At 31.0% G+C, this 21,953-nt stretch overlaps 2 protein-coding genes and 1 long non-coding RNA gene across 3 annotated transcripts; all 3 read right to left on the bottom strand.

Moving 5' to 3' along the window:
* Positions 1-865: 865 nt before the first annotated feature.
* On the bottom strand, positions 866-5,149 carry LOC145326980 (uncharacterized). The gene is made up of 8 exons (XM_080170452.1): positions 5,144-5,149; positions 4,852-4,942; positions 4,655-4,694; positions 4,396-4,483; positions 3,933-3,994; positions 3,543-3,637; positions 3,035-3,184; positions 866-1,107 (listed from the first exon to the last, which is right to left on the bottom strand). Exons 1-8 carry the CDS (start codon positions 5,147-5,149, stop codon positions 866-868), a joined length of 774 nt encoding a protein of 257 aa, XP_080026578.1.
* An 81-nt stretch (positions 5,150-5,230) lies between these two features.
* LOC145332747 (uncharacterized) lies at positions 5,231-6,782 on the bottom strand. Its single transcript, XR_013884292.1, has 4 exons — positions 6,674-6,782; positions 6,336-6,405; positions 5,719-5,811; positions 5,231-5,291 (listed from the first exon to the last, which is right to left on the bottom strand). It is a non-coding gene; the product is annotated as an uncharacterized LOC145332747 (long non-coding RNA).
* Positions 6,783-7,181: 399 nt separating this feature from the next.
* On the bottom strand, positions 7,182-9,149 carry LOC145326971 (uncharacterized). Its single transcript, XM_080170440.1, has 4 exons — positions 9,019-9,149; positions 7,896-7,943; positions 7,604-7,702; positions 7,182-7,298 (listed from the first exon to the last, which is right to left on the bottom strand). The coding sequence occupies exons 1-4, from the start codon at positions 9,142-9,144 to the stop codon at positions 7,182-7,184; spliced, it is 390 nt and encodes a 129-aa protein (XP_080026566.1). The 5' UTR covers positions 9,145-9,149.
* Positions 9,150-21,953: the final 12,804 nt, after the last annotated feature.

Raw genomic sequence — 21,953 nt, 5'->3', positions numbered from 1 at the left:
AAATTTTAAAAATCGCCGAATTATCTTTCTGGATAAACTACTCAGCAGCAGCAGTAAAGAGTATTACCTGAAAATCATCTGGATTTCCAAACGGTTTCTAAAAAATCCAAGCCTTCCGTCCTTGATAATTATCAAGACCCCACACAAAAATTTAGAAATTTGGCTTTTTTCCTGTTTACGACCTTCAAATTACTATTATTCTACAAAAAGAAAATTGGGCATATATTATAATCCAATAACAAAAAATTACAATTGGGATTCCATTTCCAACGGACAGGCATATCAGACATTTAAAAAACACATATTACTTGTAGAGGAGCTATGCTGCCAATATCCATAAATGAAGAGTTACCTAAAAAGCTAAATAGGAAATAGAGATGAAATATAAGAATTTCAGTGCTGGCTCGGTCTGTGTTCTGCCAGACCCAACGGAATCCTCTGACTGCCGCTATTGTCTCCAAAAGCAACCTCCATGTCACGCCAGACTCAAATCTGGCAAAATAAATTATTTTTTTTTCTTTTAAAACATGACTTAAATTAAATTGCTTACTGAAATTTTTATAACAATGGATGTAGTAGAATATACGTGGATATTTTGACAGGGAAAAAATTTTCATCGTTTTAGGTTGCTAATTCCCCTGTCATAAATTGGTCAATTTGTTAATCCAGTTAAAAGGAAGGGGAGAGGATGTGATGGATCGTTATTTTAGCCCGTTACAAATTTAATTTTATTAGAAAACATGATAATGATAATCTGGTGTAAAATCCAAGTAACAATAAATCCATTTTCATAATGCAGTCTGCTAAAGACACATGGACTTTGACTAATTGCAATAAATATTTGTAAAAAAAAATATTATGAAAATTAATTATTCCTTAGGGTTGTTTTATCTCCAAGAACCATAAGAGACAGATACACTAGACACAGCAGTGCTAACAGACTTGGATGTACAACTCGGTACACTGTACCACATACAGAACTAGAACAACCATTATCATAGAGCGGAGATCTTAGCACATTTGCTATGCCGTACACTTTGGATGCTCTATGGTACAGGTATTGGCAGATTTTGTACAAAATTATTAGGTTCCCCATCCACAGAATTCCTTAAAATAAAAACACAACATTTTAGTAAAAAATATGAATTATGAGCTTTTTTATTTTATTCCAACTATGACAGGATTAATTGGAAAACTATATCTCTAATAAAAAAATCCAGAAGTGACTGAAAAGTTTTTTGTTTTGTTTTTTAGTTTGTAATTATAGGTCTGTCATTTTTCCTTTAATTGTCGAGGTAGTCCACAAAGTATCAAGGAAAAAGCCACAAACAGCCATAAAACACAAAGACTAAATGAAAAGTCGATGCAGCAAACAGTAAATATATGTATATTGAAGACAATTTAAGAATTTTTTATATCTGAGGATAGGAAGAAGTCGAATAGGGGTAGGGGACCCCTATATTAAGTTTGGTTTAACAATAAATAGTAAAAACAATTTTTAGTAGCGAAGCTACTCTATAAATCACAATGTCCGTCCGTCTGTCCGTCTGTCCGTTCGTCCGTCTGTCCGTCTGTCCGTCCGTCCGTAACTAATGAATTGGGGGAAACGTGATTTTCTCGGCTCCTATAAAAGATAGAGAGCTGAAATTTTTTGACAACATTCCCATCATTAAGGAGCACAATCCTATTTTATTAAGTAGTAAGCTTTTTTTGTCTGTAGCGAAAGGATTTCACTAACCGCTCAACCGATATAGTTCTCCTTGACAGTGAAGCTTCTTCTAGGTCCAGGGAAGGTTTTTAACTATTTTTGTGGAAGGTACCATCACCCTCCAAAAAGAAATCGTCCCTAGAAAAAAAACGAAACCCTCGACATTTTTTACCTTTTTTAAAACTAGAAATGAAAGTGGGGTTGGATTATTTACTCTCCCCCCTCAAGAGCAACTAGAGGCCTCTAGGGGCGTAGCCGCTAGTTAACTATAAAACATCAATGGCGGTCGGACTGCTTTTTAGCAGGTTTTAGGTTTTTTTTTATATTTTCCAAATTTTCCCCATATCTTTGGTGTTTATGGTCCGATTTTCAAAATTTTTTCAGTTAAAGATATCAAAATTAAATTTCCCGTCATTTGAAGAAAACAACAATGACGGTCAGACTGCCTTTTTGCAGGTTTTTGGCTATTTTTATATTTTTTTCACATTTTTCCCCATATCTTTGGTGTTTATGGTCCGATTTTCGAAATTTTTTCAGTTAAAGATATCAAAATTAAATTTCCTGTCGTTTGAAGAAAACAACAATGACTGTCAGACTGCCTTTTTGCAGGTTTTTGGCTATTTTTGTATTTATCACATTTTTACCCATATCTTTGGTGTTTATAGTCCAATTTTCAAAAATTTTTCAGTTAAAGATATTAACATTAAATTTCTGGTGTTTTAAGAAAAGAAATAATGGCGGCCAAACTGCCTTTCAGCAGGTTTTTGGCTATTTTTATATGTTTGACATATTTCCCCATATCTTTGGTATTTTTGGTCCAATTTTAAAACTTTTTTGCATTAACAGTTTCAAATTTTTTTCCCCCATTGTTATGTGCATCTAGTATGTAATTTACTTTAACCGTCTTCATCATACAAAATAAAACAAGGTTTCGTGTTTATTTTCTCTAATAAATCTATTCTTGATTTTAATAAATACACTTTAATCAACTTCTACGTATTCCCATCCACAATTTTTTGTGCTTCGCTACTTATGGATGTTGTCATCCTTGTTTTTTTGGGAAGGTTTTTTTTTGTATAGGGGCGATTTATCTTTGCAGGGTAGTAGAAAATTCCCCAATAAACAGTATAAAACTTCCTAGAACACCTATAAAAATCTGCATTGTAAAGGGGAAACATATACAGACAGACATCATGTTACTTTCACATTAGGATAATATCCATATTATACATTTACAATGATAAAAAGTATTCGTTTAACTACTTCATCATTCAAAAAAGTGTCGTCAAAATTGTATTTTGTTGTCCTTGTTCCAACTAGAATTACCTGTGAAACTTGGCTGATAGTTGGAAAGTACCATAATTGTAACAATAATACATATTATGATGAAATTAGTTAGATGATGGAGGGTAGATTGGAGTCGGGTTATCAAGGGATGCACGGATATGCTTTCATTGTCAGTCTTTTTAACAGTTTCTAAATAAAGAATCAAAATATTATAAAATCTACAGAGAGCAATCATGATACAAACATACATAATGAGTAGGCCCCATAAATAGAAACCAACTATCTATAATGGAATCCGAGAAATCATTGATTAAAAAATCGTTTTCAATTGTCTTTTTTTAAGAAGAGCAAAAAATCTCGTTTTGTTTTAGGCAATTACTTTACAGCACATACACTTCAAGCTTATAAATTTCTTTAACTAATCTTTTAATTTGTAGGTTAAATTAATATGATTTGAGGGTGCCATGTTCACAGAAATATATTTCAAATAAAAAATTATAGAGAAACAGACTTTTTCTTTGCAGTGAATTTATCATCTTTTACTTACCTGATGTCTTTTGTTGATTAACTAAGGCTATAGCATTTTTACTCCGGAAACAGTTTTTAGAAGCACCAAGGAGATTTGTGCTTAAAATCAAGCCACTAAATTAAAAGAAATGAATTAGAATCAATTATCTTCCATGCAAACTAGATAAGGCTGACAACATCCATAAATGGAGCAAATGCTTAATTGTCAAAAAAAAACAAAGAAAAGAATTTGCCCAAAACAATCACGAAACCTTAATAGTAAGATATGTATTATGTTTTTAAAGCATGAACTACAGAAAAAAAATAACATTTCCTCCATAGTGTTATGGACTGACGGGCGGACAAAAAGAATTATATAGTAGCTTTGTTACTAAAAAATATTTTTAAAATCACCAAACCTTGGATTTACCTTATACTTGAAAGAATCAAACATGTTTCTCTTGTAGGTGACACAAACAGTATCAAAACAATCTTAAAAGGAATGAATATAAACAAAATTTAGAAAGAAAAAAAAACTTGAGTCTAAAAACATTAATTATGGGGCAACGGAGGCCAAACCTCACTTTAAAGAAATATTAATTTTGCAATAAAAAAAGTGTTCAATCACCTTGAACCAGTCTATCGTAATTCGAGATCTTTAGGTACAAATAGATCAACTTTGAAACATACACCCTAGCACTTATATTAGTTCATCAATTATGATCATCACAAAAAAGCCAAAAATTTAAATAATCAAAAAATACAAATTGCAAAAGAAACAAGACGTAACAAAAATCTTATGCAGTAAAAACCAATTTTCTTTTTAATTGTATTACTACCCCATCCAAGGCTACTGACAATAGAGTACCTACACCATATTCTATCACAATTACCTGACCAATAGCAGTTAAAAAATTAAGTATAAAAGTGACCAGGCTGGTTGTTTTAGATCCTCCAAATCCAAATACATATATTTGCTCACTAAATAAAGAAAAATAACAAAAAATATTTAGAATTTAAGCTAGTTTTTAATTTGACTCCTAATTTTAGAAGCATCCATTAAACAAGCCTAAGGCCTTCAATAAAAATATAAAATATCCTTATTTTAAGGTTTATGTTTGTTACTTGGAAAAAAAATCAAAATAAAATTACCATATCCACAAAAGAAAAGGTTCAAAACCAGGCAATACACCTAATAAAATATACATATAATTGTAAGAAAAGATAGTAAAAATAGTAATCTCAGAAAAATAAATATCTATTTATAGTAAAACAGTCAAACACATATTTTAATGGTCAGTATTAATAAAACTCTTAATATTATACCTAATCGTCTTTGTTAACATTACCTAAAATCCATAGAATTGGCAGAGAGGCATGAATAATGTAGAGAACAAGACTAAATATCTCTCTATGGTATCCAAATACATATAGAACAATCTGAAAAATATTAAATGTATAGGATTTTGACAGATAGGTGCGCGAAGCACCTAAACACTTTTGACACTAGAAAATTTTAATGGGATATTTTTATGTCGACTGGATGGGTGATGTCTAAGGGGGTGTATAATAAAAAATTCAACCATCTAGGAAAGTTTAAGGCTATTTTAAAAAAGATGATTCATATTAACACTCCTCCACCAACATTTAAAATGTTACCTACTGTTTCGGGGTGCCTGTAAATGATTTTTTAATTAAAAAGCCCCAAGGTACATTTGGTAAATTTACCTGTATAGAGATGATATGTAGAGGTCTGGATAAGGTATTCAGTTCTAATACATCTACATGTCTAGATAGATATTAAATCAAGAAAAATATAAACTTTATACCTCAACTTAGACATTACAGATTGTTAGAGCATTATTGCTCTCTTCAGATGTCAATAAAGATATTAATATAGATATAGGTTGTGAATGCCAACGTTGTAAGATGAATAGATATATAGACGACAAGATATAAAAGAACAGAAAGATGGACATATTGCATATAGGGGCATAGATAGGCAGACATATGCACATGCTAAATATAGAATAATTAAAATATAGACAGATACACAGATAAGCCCTGACCATAGAGGAACGAATTGACCAATATCTGATGACTATATTAGCAACCTAAATTTACGACTAAGATTCCCGTGTCACAATATCCAAGTATTCTATATCCATGCTAACAACATTATAAGATGTAAACTAATACAAACTGATATTGGATACCTATATGTAGATATTTCTGGCAAAGGACCCAATAACAATGGCTGTATTCCAATGTTGTAGGTCACCCATCCAAATAGCGTTAACAATATTGCACTGAAAAATTAAGAAGCATACTAAATATAAATAATTTGCGAAATAATCAAGTGTTGGTTAAAGGTCACTAGACAAGATTAACATAAAAATTAGACAGAAAAGTTGCAAAAAAAACACTTTCCATTGCATCAGAAACTTTGAAAATTACCATCTCTATTAAAATTACATTTGAAAATTGTATGATTTTTTCAGATGTTCCTGAGATGCATAGTGTAGCACATTAAAAAAAAACCATAATATTAGTTTAAACAAATATTCCATGTTTATCTTTCATTCTTTTCAAATTTTGTGCCTAATTGTCTCTGGAATCATTATTTCATTCAATTAAAATTTGTAGTCACTAAAGCTAAAAGATCAATTTGTTTAAAACAACTTCGTTTTCTTTACATTTCCCAAAAATGTTTTTTATATAGATGCCACCCTTTGAAGATTATACATCGTTATTAATTGCAGTGCAAGGTTTTTGGATGGGACGATCACACGCTCAAAATGTAGTGTAGAAAAACTTTTTAAAATATAAATACCTGGTAAAATTTGAATTATTGAGTATTGTTTGAAAGTCTAAGAAGAGTATTGAGCTGAATGTTACTCCCCCTAAATATTAATCATTAGAAAATCAATTTCTACGCAGTGCCTAAATTTCTGTGTGTGAAAGAGAAAAAGGCCACTTTTATCTGTGTGTGTCTTGGGCCAATCAGGATTCTAGTTAATAGTCCTGTCCTAATAAAAGAAGTACGCTTAAACCAATGATAAACAAGGCTATTAATTTTTAATTGATTATGGACTGTTAATGGACAGACAAATAAAAGCAAAATATTTTCAAATATAAATATCTAAATAAAATTAAAATTTTATTTACAACCTGCAACGACAGCATGTAGAAAATAATTTGCCAGAAAGTGTTTAGGTGGAAGGAGGACACTCCAGGAGGCTGAACCGTTCCAGGTAACCTCCTCATCATCCTCAAACTGGTCCCTGGTGGCCACAGGATGCTTACAATATTATTTAAGATTTCAGCAACAGCAAGTGTTAAAAATAAAGGTTCACAGCCACACGTGGCGACTCTAGTAAGCAGCTGAGCCTTACTAGTAAGCTATTCACCTGCCCTATATGTAGAGTTATCTTAGAGGACGCTATTCTGTTCCTAATCGTTTAAGGAATCGCCAGTCGTGTTAAAAAGCTCTTTATTGTATATGCAAAATTTTCTAATTGTATAAAATTGTTGGGTTAAAGACAGGGAAAAGGGACTAGGTTTCTGACAAAAATTCTAATTCAATTATTTCCTCCCCTTAATTCCTATTTCTTTTGTTATATTCTAAAACTAGTTTTACCCCATGTTTACCATTTAAAATATTCAAATTATTAAACGGCTAAATCCCAGCTAAAGTGAAAAGGAATAAGAAAATCAAGCTAGATAAATGGTTCAACAAAAAAATAGTTCTGTAAGCATTCCTATCTCCGTCCAGAATACTTTGTCCATTGAGTTTCTGTAATAAATTGAAAATAAGGTTTTCTTTAGGTCAGGTTAGGTTAGTTTATATTGGGTATCCCGCATGGTTAGGGCTCCACATTTTTGGGCCCCACTGAGTAAATCGTGTTATCACTTTAATTTGTAGGTGTAATCTTTATAAAAAGATGTTTGTGTGTCTGTTTGTTCCAAAAGAACTCGCGTAATCGCTGCTTTGTCAATATAATTTTCCTTTACACGGAAGCTTCTTAAAAGACCTTGGATTGATTACATGTAATTTAATTTTTTAAACCATCCTGAGACTTAAATCAACATTTTACTTACATTCTTGAAGAAAATGACTGCATGAATAATACCAATGATTGCTGAGTATCCGACAATCAAACTGGACCCGACAACAGCGGCCAAATAGTTGTCTATTATCTAAAAAAAATAAGTTATTTATCAATCATAGATTAAAATGGTATAGATTTTTTAAATTTATCCTATGAAATACTGTAACACGATGCTATACATGATTTTCAGTATGGCTAAGAACAGGTTCTAATTCGTCTTATATAAATCGGTTTCGATGCCATACTGGAACAGATATTACACTTTTAAATAGAAATCTTACCAGTGAGGAGAAAAATGACAAAGTACCCGGTAAAAACCATAAGGAAACCTAAAACAAAACATGACCATGAGTACTAGAGTAGCACAGCTGATTTTACGTTTTTCAACATTTATACATTTATTATACATGACCTAAAGACGTTAAACCAACATTACCTTTAGGGCGACCAACAACATTACTTTTATATTAACTTTTCAAAGAATTGTATTTAAATATATATTAAACTTTTAAATGTCATTGAATAAAATGAATTATTCGTTGATATTATAGACATACTAATTAATTATTAAAGACAAATTCTATATATATTTATACAATATCGGCTTCGCCCCTAGCTTCTATGGGATTTGCCCCAAGAGGTATAATTTAATCTTTTATTACCTGGAGACCCCCCACTCCACCACAATTTTAAATAATTAAAAAATAATTTTAAAAATGGCGGAGGGATTTTTGTTTTTTGGGAAGATAATAGCCTAAACCCACTACAGGAACAGTAGGTATATTCCCAGAAGAGTAGAATCCTATCGGTTCAGTGGTTACCGAGATCTTCAGGGAAAGACATCATTTTTACTTTGTATTATAAAGTATTGTATAGTATTGGAAAGTGGAATAAATAATACGGTAAGGTTTTAATTTCAAGGTCAAGAAATAATGTATGTCGTTTGAAGAAAAAATGAAAACAAGGTCAATTGCATTTAGTAAAAGTGGATAAAAAAAATTATAAAACTTTATATTCCTAATATAGACAAAAATCTTAAAGCTATTTATCATAACAAACAAATTAAGAAAGTATAATGAATTATAAACCTAGATAATAATATAAAACAATTTTCTTAAAGAAGCATCTGTGAATTTTAAGGGAAGAATTTGATTTAAAAGACGTACGAATAGACAGACAGACAGACAAGAAATAAATAAAGATCAGCAAGTTTATCAATAACATTGTAATAAAACAGATACATTTCTTTACTTTGATGTCAGCCTTAAAAAATGAATACTGAGACACATTCTGAAAATATGAATTATTCCAGGGGTGATATAAGATCTCCACTAAGTCTTTTTACCTCTCATTTTAATTGCCCCCCCCCCCCCCCCCAATCAGTGAAAAAAAAGTAACCCACACCTGTATAATAGGAACAAATACAGGCACATTCCCTCTGAGAACTTTGATACCGGTTAGGGTATGTAAAAATCTTCTTGCCACAAAAGCATGTTTGTAGCTGCTTAACAGGGGTACGTCTGCTACCATCGCATTTTTCTGACAAACAAGTAAGGTTAAGTACAAAGTTAACAGCTAGCATCTTGTGACTCTGTAGTGGAAAGGGTAGGGGGGAAGAGCAGAAATATAGCTGAAAACCTTATCAAGAACTAAAACAATTAAAATAGCCTTAAACAACCCAGGGCCCTATCATCTATGTGACGCTTCCCTGAAATCAGTTCAATAGATATCAAAATCTTAAACTACAGGCTTGAAATAAAGTATTGTAAGTTCAACTGACATTTAAAGCCGGCTTCTTAAATGAAGTGCTTGACAAATACATTTTAAAAAAAGAATTCGATTAATCTAATATAATAACAAATTTTAAAAGAAACCTTTTTCACAAAAACAAAACTTTTTCCTTGTTTTTATAAAATAGTTATAATAGTATTTCTTTTTTATAATCTTTAAAGTAAAAAAAAATAATACTATAAAATACAATTTTAAAGGTTTCATTTAACTTCTAGAAAGTTAGTTTTTCTTAGGTGTTATTATACTTTTTATAAACAACTCAGAATAACTAAAATATAAGTTGTTTTAATTATTTCTATTAGAAAGTAACCTCTCAACCGCGGATAAGTTTATTAACTACCTTTCAAAGTAGTTGTAATCCTTTATAGTTTGGCAGAGAGAAAAGTTTATATTATTTGGTTTATGCTGTACAATATACATACACATACCAACATACCATCGGGCTTTCTAATTGTTTCAACTTTACCTTAAAAAGAGAAATTCATACATTATAACTTATGGGATTGTATCTATAATAAGTAAACGATTATGTCTGTCAGTATGGATAATGCTTTAAATCTCGGTAAACGCTAGACTGATTATGCTGTGCTTTTCAGGGAATATACCAACTGGTCATACATATGTTTTAGTCTATTTACAAAAACAAGAAAACTTAATTTTTCCCTTCTCCTTACTTTATTACATTCAAGCGGATACGCCCCCTAGAGGCCTCTAGGAGCATTTGAGGAAGAGGAACGTTTTCTCTTGGGAGGGTGGAGGTACCCTCTCCCAAAATAGTTATAGACCTTCCCCGGACACACAGAAGAAGTCGTTCTAGTGGTTAACGAGATTTTGAGCTACAGACACATAGACAGACAAACTTCCTGTCACTTTATTTTGTCCTTAAAAATGTAAAAAATAAAATTATGCGAATAAAAATTTGTTGTTAAGTATACCTTAAAGATTATTATAAGTCTACTTGAAAACTAAACAAATATTATTTCCCAAAGTTGAATAATTATGGTTACGGTCCTCATCAACTGTCGTCAAAAGACATAATAGTACGTCCTTATAATGTCAAATAAATAGTTTAGAAGTTTTAGGATAGAAATTCCTCTATAACTGGTAACTGTGGCTTGTAACTTTGTTTTATCGTATAACAAATTATAAAAAATCATTATAAATTTAGTTAATGTAGCGATGGAAACATTTTAATGTCTTAAAATTAAGATACAACATTTTAGTATTCAGTATAACTATATATGTATAGGTTTCGTGAATGTTATCTAGAATTATTTCTTTGGCTCTTTTTGGAAGGGCTTCATTGGCGAGATACTAAGCTTAATTCAGACAGACGTCATCCTGATTTGTATTATAGTTTGTACAATTTTTTTAGTTGATAATAAAGGGTATGAGGTAAAGGAGATTAGAAATGGGAAATGTTTACAAAGTGTAACAGGAAATGTATATTTGTCTTGTGTTTATCTCCAATGCAATGATTATCAACATTTTGAAATTAATTTTTTGCATTGATCTTATACTTCAACTGGCTGTGTTCTTTTAACGCTAGCAATAATTAATATTGTTCTTATAAAATACTTTTAACTTATTGACGAATCATTCTTCCTTGTTAGTAGCACAGCTACTCTGTAAATAACTTCTATTCCACCAACAATTAAACATAAGATTTTGACTAAAAGAGTTTAACTAACTGTTATGTAACTTTTAATTCTTTAAACGGCAATTACAGTTCTTATCTTTTAAAATCTTCTTTCTGCTACGCTTCTTATGATCATAATAGTTCTTGTTTTTGATGAAGCCCTTACAACACGTTTTGGGAATAGTTCCTTTCGTGGCAACGCCCATTAAGGGGCGATTCGTCGTATTTTTAAAATGGCTTTTTATAGGTTAGGTTAGGTTATATTGGGTTAGGTGATTGCCCCACAGGGTTAGAGCCCCCCGCAGGGGCTAAGAATAGGAGAAAAGCTAACGTGAAAAATACGAAGAATCGCCCCTTAAGGTGCGTTGCCACTAAAGGGACTATACCCCACGTTTTAATTATGAAACAGTTACATAGCAAATTGCAAATCTAGAACTATATTAAATATATAAAAATATTATATTGATTGTTAGCATTTTAAAGTCAGGTGGTTGAACAATTTTCTACTCTATAAAAGTTTAATTTTTATGAAAATTACAGATTCAAGTTTCTTTTATTAATTACAAACAAAGAATTCTACATTATCTATAATACAAAGTAGTATGATGTCTGTCTGTCTGTCTGTCTGAAACATAAGAACTCAGTAACCACTGAACCGATTGGGCTGTACTCTTCAGGGAATATACCTACTGGTCCTGTGATGGTTTTAAGCTATTTTCTTGGGTGGGACACCCACAACCCCCACAAAAAAAGAAAAATACCCCCCCCCCTCAAAAAAAATTTCTTTTTAAAAATAAAATTTAAAAAGGTGGGTCGACTAACCCCCGCTCCCCCCCTAGAGGCTAGGGACGAATCCGCTAGTATTCGATAATGTTTTAGTCCTTTTCAAATGGTAATAATCAATTTACACATATAATTATTTGTTATATGTTAATGTTAACTTTTAACTCGCAACCGTGGCTCAACAAGTAGCGCATCTGATCGTAGTCGGGGGCTTGATAGATTCTAGTCTTGGCTAAAGATGTTAAAATGGTTCATACTGCTGCTATGTACAGTGTGCGACATAAATAGAGAGAGCCTTGGACAAAAAAAAACAGGCGCAACTCATCACCATGCATAATTAGGACTTCTAAGACAAAGGTCGTTCAATCAAAGGGTTGGTTGTCTAAAGTGCAAATGGACGCCTTACACAGCAATTAAGACGCGGAGTATGATTCAAGGTGCGTGGAGAGGTCTAGAACCCAAAGCAACACCAAGCTCCAGAGAGGTCAAGATCTAATGTTAACGGTTGGACCACAGATGTATTTCTTGAAGCCTATAAGAGATTAGAAATGTGAACAACCTCTCATCTATTTTAAGATTGAATGAGGCAAGAAGGAAACATCTGACACTTAAATACTAAATTGTCTTCAACTTAAATTAACAAAGGATTCTCCTTTCAGTTCAATCATCAACAAACCCGTTAAAGTTCCTAGATAGGAGCTGTAGCGTAGCTTATTTATACAATCATGTCCTTTTGCATGTCCGTAAGAATTAAAAAATTTATGGTGTTGTTTGGAAAAGATTATTTATCTACAGTGAGTAACAACAGGGACAAGGGACCCAGAATTCTGACAAACAATTCTAAACGAAAATTACCCAAAACCCCCTTCCTTCTTTTCCCACTTTCTAACCCACTTCCCTTTAGTCAAAGGACAGAACAAGTTTTAAGCCAACATTACGCCATTAATTTTTAGCAATTTCAAATGGAATTAATTCGTCGAATCACAGCCTCTAAGTAAAGCAAATAACTTTTTGAAATTTAGAGCAATCCTATTAACAGTTTTACAAATTTGACTTTTATTCATGGTTCCTTTACTTAATCTAAAAATAGCCTGCAATAATCATTTGTAACTTAAAATCCAAAGAAAGTATGGAATTTTTACAACCTCGTTTTATTTTTAGTATTATTCTGATGAAACAATCATTCTTGAATTGTCACAAAAGAACAACAAAGAATATAATTATAAGTATAGTATAAACAAGGATGAAAACAGCCACAAAAGCGAAGCTCTGAAACGGTAAGACAAACAAACATTAACACTTGTAGAGCGTCAGAACTGAATAATCAGAATATATAAATGTATAAAAGTCGAACGAAACAAAATTTTTTTAAGTAAATATGTTGAAACTGCTTAAATACAGTATTGTTTTAGAAAATACTTACATTTTTAGGACTTGATTACAGAGATGCTTTGCGCATTACAATATACTTTGTTGTTCTAGGAATCAGTATTCCAAAAATCAGACCAATCGCATAATTTTATTACATACAAATTTGTTCTTAAAAAGTTAACAATCAACATGTTTAAAATGAACGTACGGACATTCTGGTAACGATTATAGAGTTTACGTTTCTAAATCGTACCTAACTACTACAGGAATCAGCATGCAAGATTTGAAATCGATAGGACAATTCTAACATGCCTAAATTAACACAAAAAGCTATCCGTTACGGACGGACGGACCGGCCCTAGTTATAGAAAAACTTCGCTTTTAAAAAGAATAAATTCTGAACAATTTTATGTGCGTGCATAGCTACAAATGAATACTTCCATGATAGAGCTCCAAACTATAGGGGTGGTGGGGCATGTTTAAAATGGACGTACAGACATTCTGGTAATGATTATAGAGTTGCTACGCTTTCTAACTTGTACCTAACTATTACAGGAATCACCATGCAAAATTTGAAATCGATAGGACAATTCTAACATGCCTAAATTAACGAAAAAAGCTGTTTAAAAAGGTAAAAAATCAACATGTTTAAAATGGACGTACGGACATTTTGGTAATGATTATAGAGTTGCTACGCTTTCTAAATCGTACCTAACTACTAAATGAATCACCATGCAAAATTTGAAATCGATAGGACAATTCTAACATGTCTAAATTAACAAAAAAAGCTATCCGTGACGGACGTACGGACGGACCGACCCTAATTATAGAAAAGCTTCGCTTTTAAAAATTAAAAAAAAATTTGGGGGGGGGAATTTTTATTTTTATTTTTGTTATAAAAAAAATTATTTTTTTTTTGGGGGGGGGGGTTTCTAGGGGCGATTTCTCTTGGGAGGCTGGTGGTACCCTCCCCCCAAAAAAGTTATAAACCTTCCCGAGACCTATGAGAAGCTACCCTATTAAGGAGAATCCGATCGGTTCAGTGGTTAGCGAGATCCTTTGGTACAAACACACAGACAAACAGACATCCTGTTACTTTAGTATAAGGATACACCAGGCCCTTATCATGATAAACAAAAATGTCTGAAGCCAGAGAATGATAGAACGTGTTTATTAAACATAGGAGACAGATATAATTTACATTCTAATGTTCACTTCCTTCCTTGGAAGCAAATAATCAAACTTATCCGGATTATTTAATAAACGTTTGCGTTATTTTACACTTGCGGCTACGCCCCTAAAGGCCTCTAGTGGCACTTTAAATGTTTTTTTTATATTTAAAATATGGCTATTTTGCGTTTGACGTTTATTTTTCGTTGAACTCTCTTTCTAAAATCCAGAAATTAAAAAAAAAGTTCTCTAGGGAGGGTGGTGGTACCCTCCCCCAAAATAGTTATAAACCTTCCTGGGACATATAAGAATCTACCCTGTTAAGGAGAACCCGATCGGTTCAGCGGTTAGCGAGATCCTTCGGTACAAACACACAGACTTTCCCTAAAGTGAGAGATTGTATTAAATCTTTTTCAGTTCTATTGTTTCATTTTTCATTTTAGATAAAAAACTTTAGTTTCTTTCTGGTTTTATTATAAAAATATCCGAAATTTTCACCGCTCTCCGAAATGATAATATTAGCGGTATACCAATGGAAAATGAAGTATATGTACGCTAACACATATAAATTTGTAATAACGTAAACCTTCTTAACAGAGAAATTGACCAAGAGCTGGTTTTAAAAATAACCTTTGTGACAGTATTGAAGCTTTATACTCTAAGGGCACAATTTGCTGTTATTGTAAGTTTCTAATGTCCTCAAACTAATCTCAAATATTGCTTATCTACAGAGAGCTCTAACTTGGAGAAATTCACACATATGGATCTTGTGTGTGTGTGACGCGCGCTTCACGTAAGAGCCCGGGCGCACGCACGCACGTAATGTAAACTAGTCAAGATTTGTGCGCTAGAAGGATGTTAGGGTCAAGTTACAGTGAAAATTTACCGTGATTTTTTGTGATATTCTTTTTCTTTCAAGTTTTCGATAAATAAGTAAGTTTATATCTTATTGTATATTGATATTATCCTTTCTAAATAAGATCTAGGTATACCTATATCATTAAAACTGTTAAAAACGAAAGTTTTAAAATAATGGGTAAATTAAGATATGTTAACTAGGTCAAGGCATATTCATTAGATGATTTACTGCTTTTAATTCTAGAATATCCGAGTCTTAATATGTGATGGTGAAAATACAACCAGTTTTTAGATTTTATTATTAAAACCATAATATTTATTGAATAAGAATAAGTCTTCAAAATAATTTGTATGAAAAGGAACAAATTCATTAAAGCTTCAGTTTCTATATTCACAAAAAAATCTTTTTACAACTTAAATTTTTTTTAATAGTTTAAAAATTTTCTGTTAATTATTAAACGTTTTTAAATTCTTTTTTACCCTTGACATTTCATTAATTACGGTGGAAACATTTATGTCACAATAGCTGCAATAATCAACTTATATTATTTTCCTCAAGGAACTCCTTTTTTACATTTTACAACTATTATATAAATGTGTAAGTGGGGTGTGGCGGCTGTCAAGATCCCACTTAAACAAGATATCATGGCTACCTTTTTTCAACCCACAAAGATTTCACACACCCCTGTCGAATCACTGTGTACACCACTGATAACGACTAATCTCTGGGCACTGCATTACTTTTTAGTTGCGGAGCTACTCTAAAATTCACTATGTCTGTCATATTTAGCTATATAACGTTATTGGCTGTCTGGCTGCTTTTAAGAATCTTTTACACCCCTTTATCTTTGGTGTTTTTGGTCCAATTTGCAAAACTTTGTCATGCTTATGTCCTTCTTTTATTTGTTTTTCACGTAACATATCATTGATAATTCATTTTGTCTGTTTGGCAATCCATGATTTTTTGGAGCATCGTTACTTATGAATGCTGTCATCTTTAGTTTAAAGAATACTTTTATGAATTTACAAATATTTTTATTTTATTTCTGTTTGGTTAATATTTAGATTTTATGTATTTCATTTCCTCAAACCAAATATTTTATTCTTTAATATTAAAATATTATCCTAATATATAAAGTGATAAGGTTTTTTTTTGTATGTAACTCAAGATTTCTATAACTTTTAAACCAGTAGAGTTCTCTATTTAGAGGAAGCTTTACATTGATTTTGTGATGGTTCTAGACTATTGTTAATGCTTCGACCTTACTCCTTCGTATACTGAGATCCTAGATGTAGGAGTGCATATACTATGAATACTGATTTTTTAATATTGAAAATATTTTAGATATTCATTTAGTTCCTGTTTATTAGCTAAAATCATATACCCTTAGGCTTCCCAATGACCTACCTCCTTCAAAATAGGACAAAACCATTCAATGGGACGTTTGGACCCATATAAAAATTCCCTGAAATGTAGAACCATGTCGGTCTAGTGGTTTGCGTGATGTATTAATAAAACGTACATGTAAGGATGTACAAGAAGCATAATTGTATAATTAGATGATATTACAGTTAAATCAGCTTTCAAAGAAATAAACAAAAATTATTTACATTTAAAATAAAAAAAAGTGTCAACATCAGTTATGAAAATTATAAAATCAGAAAACTGTAATTTAATTCTGAAGCGACGCGAAAGGACAGAAAAAGATTTCTCTGATTTTTTTAAAGAGCGAAGCTTTTCTAAAACACCTGAATTCGGCCAGTCGTTTAATTTAAACTTAAGTGGGATATGACGAATATTTGAGAATGCATTTGATCTCCAGTTACGTTGCTTCTAATTATCTCTCGGAAGCTATATGTCGCCTCTTATATTTGCGGAGCAAAGTTTTAATGTGCCTCATGGGTATTAGGTAACATAATGGATAACCATCCCTGTGATAATATGTCTTTTGTCTGGAGGTCCTAACTGTGCATTGTAACAAATTCCACTTATGAGTTAATACCACCTTTAAAATTTAAATTTGGAAGACCTGCCTTTCCCCTTTTCTCCCTTTTCCATTTTTTACATCCCCCCTTCCTGGTGAAACATTGTGCCAGTGTGCATGTCACTGTTTTGTTGTTTCTATAAATCTTCGCAGCCCTGAGAAGTATTTACCCTTGTTATATGTTTGCTATCTTTAGTTTCTCAACCATGAGAAATCATCCATAGAGTAATACTTGTAGAGTTTTCACACTTCAAAATAAATTAATCAATATACTTTGAATTTTTTAAAGATTTTATTCTGAATAAAAACTTATATTTTATTTTATTTTCTTCTATTTATTCATTTTTGTTTAAATTGTCTAAATACCAAGTTTGTGTCAAAAAAATTAAAAAGATATTGATGACAGAAAATTTTTCCTTGCACTTTTTAAACGTTAAATCGACCGACAAACGGATATATAAACTTGATTACATATAAAACGTGTCGAGTTGCGACGCTCCAAAAATGTAATTTGTTTGTATATAAAATATTTCTTGTAAAAATTAATCTATGAAACGTTAAATGAAGTAAAAAAAATAAATATGTTTAGATTTTGACATTTAGATTAAACTGTGTGTTTTTACTACTTTTACTTTCTTTAATTTAAGCATTTTTTATTGGTTTTAAGATATTTAATCTAATAAATTTTTCTGATGAGGAAGTTATTATTAGATTTGTGTTTTGTGACAAATCAAACAATTTTCACTTAGGAAATTATTTGATTTTTAAGAACAATATTACATTATTTATGAATGTTTGATCAATCTTTATGTTTTTTGAAGTGAAGTGAAGCTACTCTATAATTCGAAATATCCGTCCGTTCTTCTGTAAGAAACCATAGGGGCAAACTTGAATTTATAGGCTATTATTCAAGAAAGACGGCTGGAATCTTTTTGTGAAGATTCCCTATACCAATGAGCACCCAGTATGTAATTTACTTTGTCAGTCGGTCATGCTTCAAAAGAGTAATACACATCTTATACATAAAGTTGTGTGATTTTTATTATGTACTAGGTATCTGTTTTTTTTCAGTACACTACATTTATGTTATATAAATGTTCTATAACTCACTTTATCCGATGGTCCATTTAAATTTTTGTACTCTGCTACCTATGGATGTTGTATTCCTTGTTTTTAAATGCCCCGCCCTTTTAGCTCCTGTTGATGCCCTTTTCTAGATGATGATTGTTGAAATTGTGTGAACACGAGGTTTACTTGAGATTACCCACTGATTAGCTTGTTATTAACTTAGTATATCGCACAGATTTAGAGATTAACTCTTAACACCCAATTTCGTTGATTTTTAAAGTCATCTCTAAACTTAGATTTTTTAAAATTATTTGTAGATAACTGTTTTAAGGCTAGTCATGAGCAAAATGTCTTTTCATACCTTTTTGAAAGCGAAGCTTTTCTATAATTAGGGTCGGTCCGTCCTTAAAGCGTAGCAACTCTATAATCATTACCAGAATGTCCGTACGTCCATTTTAAACGTGTTAATTTTTTTACTTTTTTAACAACAAATTTTTATGTGATCTAATAATCCGATTGATCTTGGTATACTGATTCCTGGGACAACAAAGAACAATATTATAAGCGAAGCAACTCTATAATCAAATCCTAAAAATGTAAGTATGTCCATAAAAATTATTCTGTATCGAGCAGTTTTTTAACCATTTTACTTACAATTTTGCTTCGACATTTATACATTTATATTCTGATTATTCAGTTCTAACACTATACATGTGTTAGTGTCCGTTTGTCCTACCGTTTCAGTGCCTCGCTTTTATGGATGTTGTCATCCTTGTTTACTAACGGCTTAATAGTTTTCACCTCAGTGATATTTTAGAACTTTTTAAAAAAGAGATTTTTTCCCTTAAGCATACAATCTGTATCTTATTTGTCCGACAATCTGTCTGTAAAGCTAATTTATATAGAGGAATTTTGGTTTTCTTGGCTGCTATTTAAGATATCAAGTTTACTATTAATACTTGATTTTTGTGCTAATGGATGTTCTTATCCTTGTTTTTTTTCAAAAGTGAATCAGTTTATCTTCCTCTTTTGATTTACTTTAATTTTATAATTTCCTTTCTTTTGGAATTAACCGTCTGTGATTAAATTATTTTTATTCACCCTTGGTGTTTACTTTGTAACCTGCTTAATAAAACTATCTTTTTTAATTTAACATTTATTAGGAACAAGAAAATTTTAATTGAACGATAATGAAATTATGAAAAATAATTAAAAATTTTTGACAAGTTTCTTTCTTAATGTTAATGATAAAAAAGTTCACATATGACTTGATTTCACTTTGACTTCAATTTGGATTTAATGTGTACTGTTTTTATGAAGCAAAGCAACTCTAATATTTGCGAGACTTTCAATACGTTATAAAAAAATAGTGAGTAATTATTAACACTTTTCATTTGTATTGTACCTACAATATTTTGCTGTTTTTAAAATTCTTATATACATTATTTTGCAGTTTTGAAAGTACTTATGTGTTTTTTTTAAGCAAGAATGAGAGCAAATGATAATAAGACCTTAACCTGTTTTTTCAAATCTAAATTTTAAATTGATTAAAATGGTTGGCAATATTCTCTTGGATACATCAAACTGTTCTTCTCAGCTGTTATCAAATATAGGCTCTTATAATTTTGTTTTGTCTATGACTCTACTCTAAAACTCACTCATTTCAATGTCAGTCTCTATGACTGTCATACTTAGCTTGATTGCTTTAATATTTAGATATTCTGATAGGGAAATATGGGAATTATGATTATTTTCAATTTTGTGGAAATATTTTATGATTATCTCCTGTTTCACTTACTTTTCCTTCAATCTGATTGGTACTCTTATTTTTTTATATTTTCTTGCCTATGGTTTGAATTTGTAATCTTTGTTAAACTTATATTCCAGTTAAAACTTTATGAAACTACACAGCCTAAACTGAATTTTCAGCTCTTATATGCTCTATTTATAAGCAAAATGTTTTCTATGCTTTATTGAAAAAAGGATGGCAACATCCATAAAAGCGAAGCACTGAAACAGTAGAACAAACGTACATTAACACTTGTGTAGTGTCAGAACTGAATAATCAGAATATAATTGTATAAGAGTCGAAGCAAAATTGTAGGTAAATTTGTTGGAAAAACTGCTTGATACAGGATAATGTTTATGGACATACTTGCATTAAGACTTGATTTTTGTGCTAATGGATGTTCCTATCCTTGTTTTTTCAAAATCAGATTGTTGTTCTTAAATTTTATTATATTGTCTTGCCTATGTTTTGAATTTGTAATCTTTGTTAAACTTATATTACTTACAAACTTATTTATAGTTAAAATTACCAACTTCTTTATTTTATTGTTTGTCCATTAAGTCATTTTTGGCAGGCCTCTGTAGTGGCAAGCCGTACTTTTAAATAAAATACAATAATGTATATGACGTAACTATGTAAATGATACCTTCCTATTTGTAAAGATAGACATACCTACATATTTATGTGATCCAAGAAATCATACTAATTCAAATTTATAGACTGCTGTTGTCGCTATGATTCAATAAGGATGTAATTTATCAACTTGATAAGATTATAAAAACCACAAAAATTGAATTTAAAGGTCAGAAACTTTAATGATAATTCATTTTAGTGATGTAATTTGTCTTTGATAAATTGTTTATTGCAGCGAAGCATCTTTACATAAACTGTAATTGTTTTCAGTCAGAGTCATATCATTTAATTACTTGAAGAGACATGTTTTAATTTTAAAATGCTTAGGCATTACTCCCCAAAAAAATCATGTGACTTGGTGCGTGCGTATTTCAATACACACACAGGAAAAAGTAAAATAGTTTCATATATTTTCCAGTAGGGATAAGAAACCTATTAATATCCGGCGGATTAGAACCAGCTCTTAGCCATAATGAAAATTCATGTATAGCATCAAATTACAGACAATTTTCCATGAATATTAAAATAAATATAAATATTTTGTGAAATCGGGCCTAGCAAAACTGGATGTAATCTTATAATTTTTCATTTGATATCCGTGGAAAGCTGTCTGTAATACGATGCGATGAATAATTATTAGAGTTGAATTATCAAACCTACTTTATCATTGCCGTTCTTGTCTAGGTAAAATACATTTATCATTATTTTCAAACTTACTTGGTTAAAAATATGTTTCATAAATTGAACATAAACGTACTTGTTTAGTTTATAATCAAATTGTTCCTCAAAAATTAAGCTGTAAAAATCAATTAAGAAAAGGTTAGCCATAAAAAACTGTTTTATGTTCTTAAATGCCATTTCTATTTTGAATTGGTCTTCTTTTCACTATTCCAAATTATTAATAATTGATTGATTGACAAGCTAAGGGTTTGAATATAAGTCGTCATGGAGTATTTTGAGACACTTTTGTATAGCCACTAGGGACAGCTCTAGCTCCACGATCAAGCACATTATGACTTGGCCCGCTATCTCATAAGAGCTCCTCATTATTACCTCACCCTCGCCGAGTATTTTAATCATAATGATTAGTGAAAGGTATGACTGACGTTTTATAAATTATGTACATAAATCTTTCCATGTAATGTTCTATTTAGTTAATATTTTGTAGAAAAATATCCCTAATATTTTAATATTAATATACAGACAAGGATGACATTATTTGTATTTATGTTGGCAAATAAAAAAAATGAAT

The sequence above is a fragment of the Acartia tonsa genome, chromosome 1 (genome assembly GCF_053477335.1).
Source record: "Acartia tonsa isolate MP-2025a chromosome 1, ASM5347733v1, whole genome shotgun sequence".
Classification (NCBI taxonomy): domain Eukaryota; kingdom Metazoa; phylum Arthropoda; class Copepoda; order Calanoida; family Acartiidae; genus Acartia; species Acartia tonsa.
The sequence above is the reverse complement of the archived record's forward strand: the minus strand, read 5'-3'. Positions and strand labels throughout refer to the sequence as shown.

What these genes read in the sequence shown, in the direction of transcription:
- LOC145326980 (XM_080170452.1), bottom strand. An exon ending in GCCAATTCTATGGATTTTAG is followed by an intron (nt 4,695 to 4,851) that starts GTAATGTTAACA and finishes ATATTTTATTAG; the next exon opens with GTGTATTGCCTGGTTTTGAA. An exon ending in CTATCAGCCAAGTTTCACAG is followed by an intron (nt 1,108 to 3,034) that starts GTAATTCTAGTT and finishes TTTTATTTTAAG; the next exon opens with GAATTCTGTGGATGGGGAAC.
- LOC145326971 (XM_080170440.1), bottom strand. Translation starts at nt 9,144, where the DNA reads ATGGTAGCAGACGTACCCCTGTTAAGCAGCTACAAACATGCTTTTGTG. An exon ending in TATTTGTTCCTATTATACAG is followed by an intron (nt 7,944 to 9,018) that starts GTGTGGGTTACT and finishes GTTTTGTTTTAG; the next exon opens with GTTTCCTTATGGTTTTTACC. An exon ending in TGTCATTTTTCTCCTCACTG is followed by an intron (nt 7,703 to 7,895) that starts GTAAGATTTCTA and finishes TATTTTTTTTAG; the next exon opens with ATAATAGACAACTATTTGGC.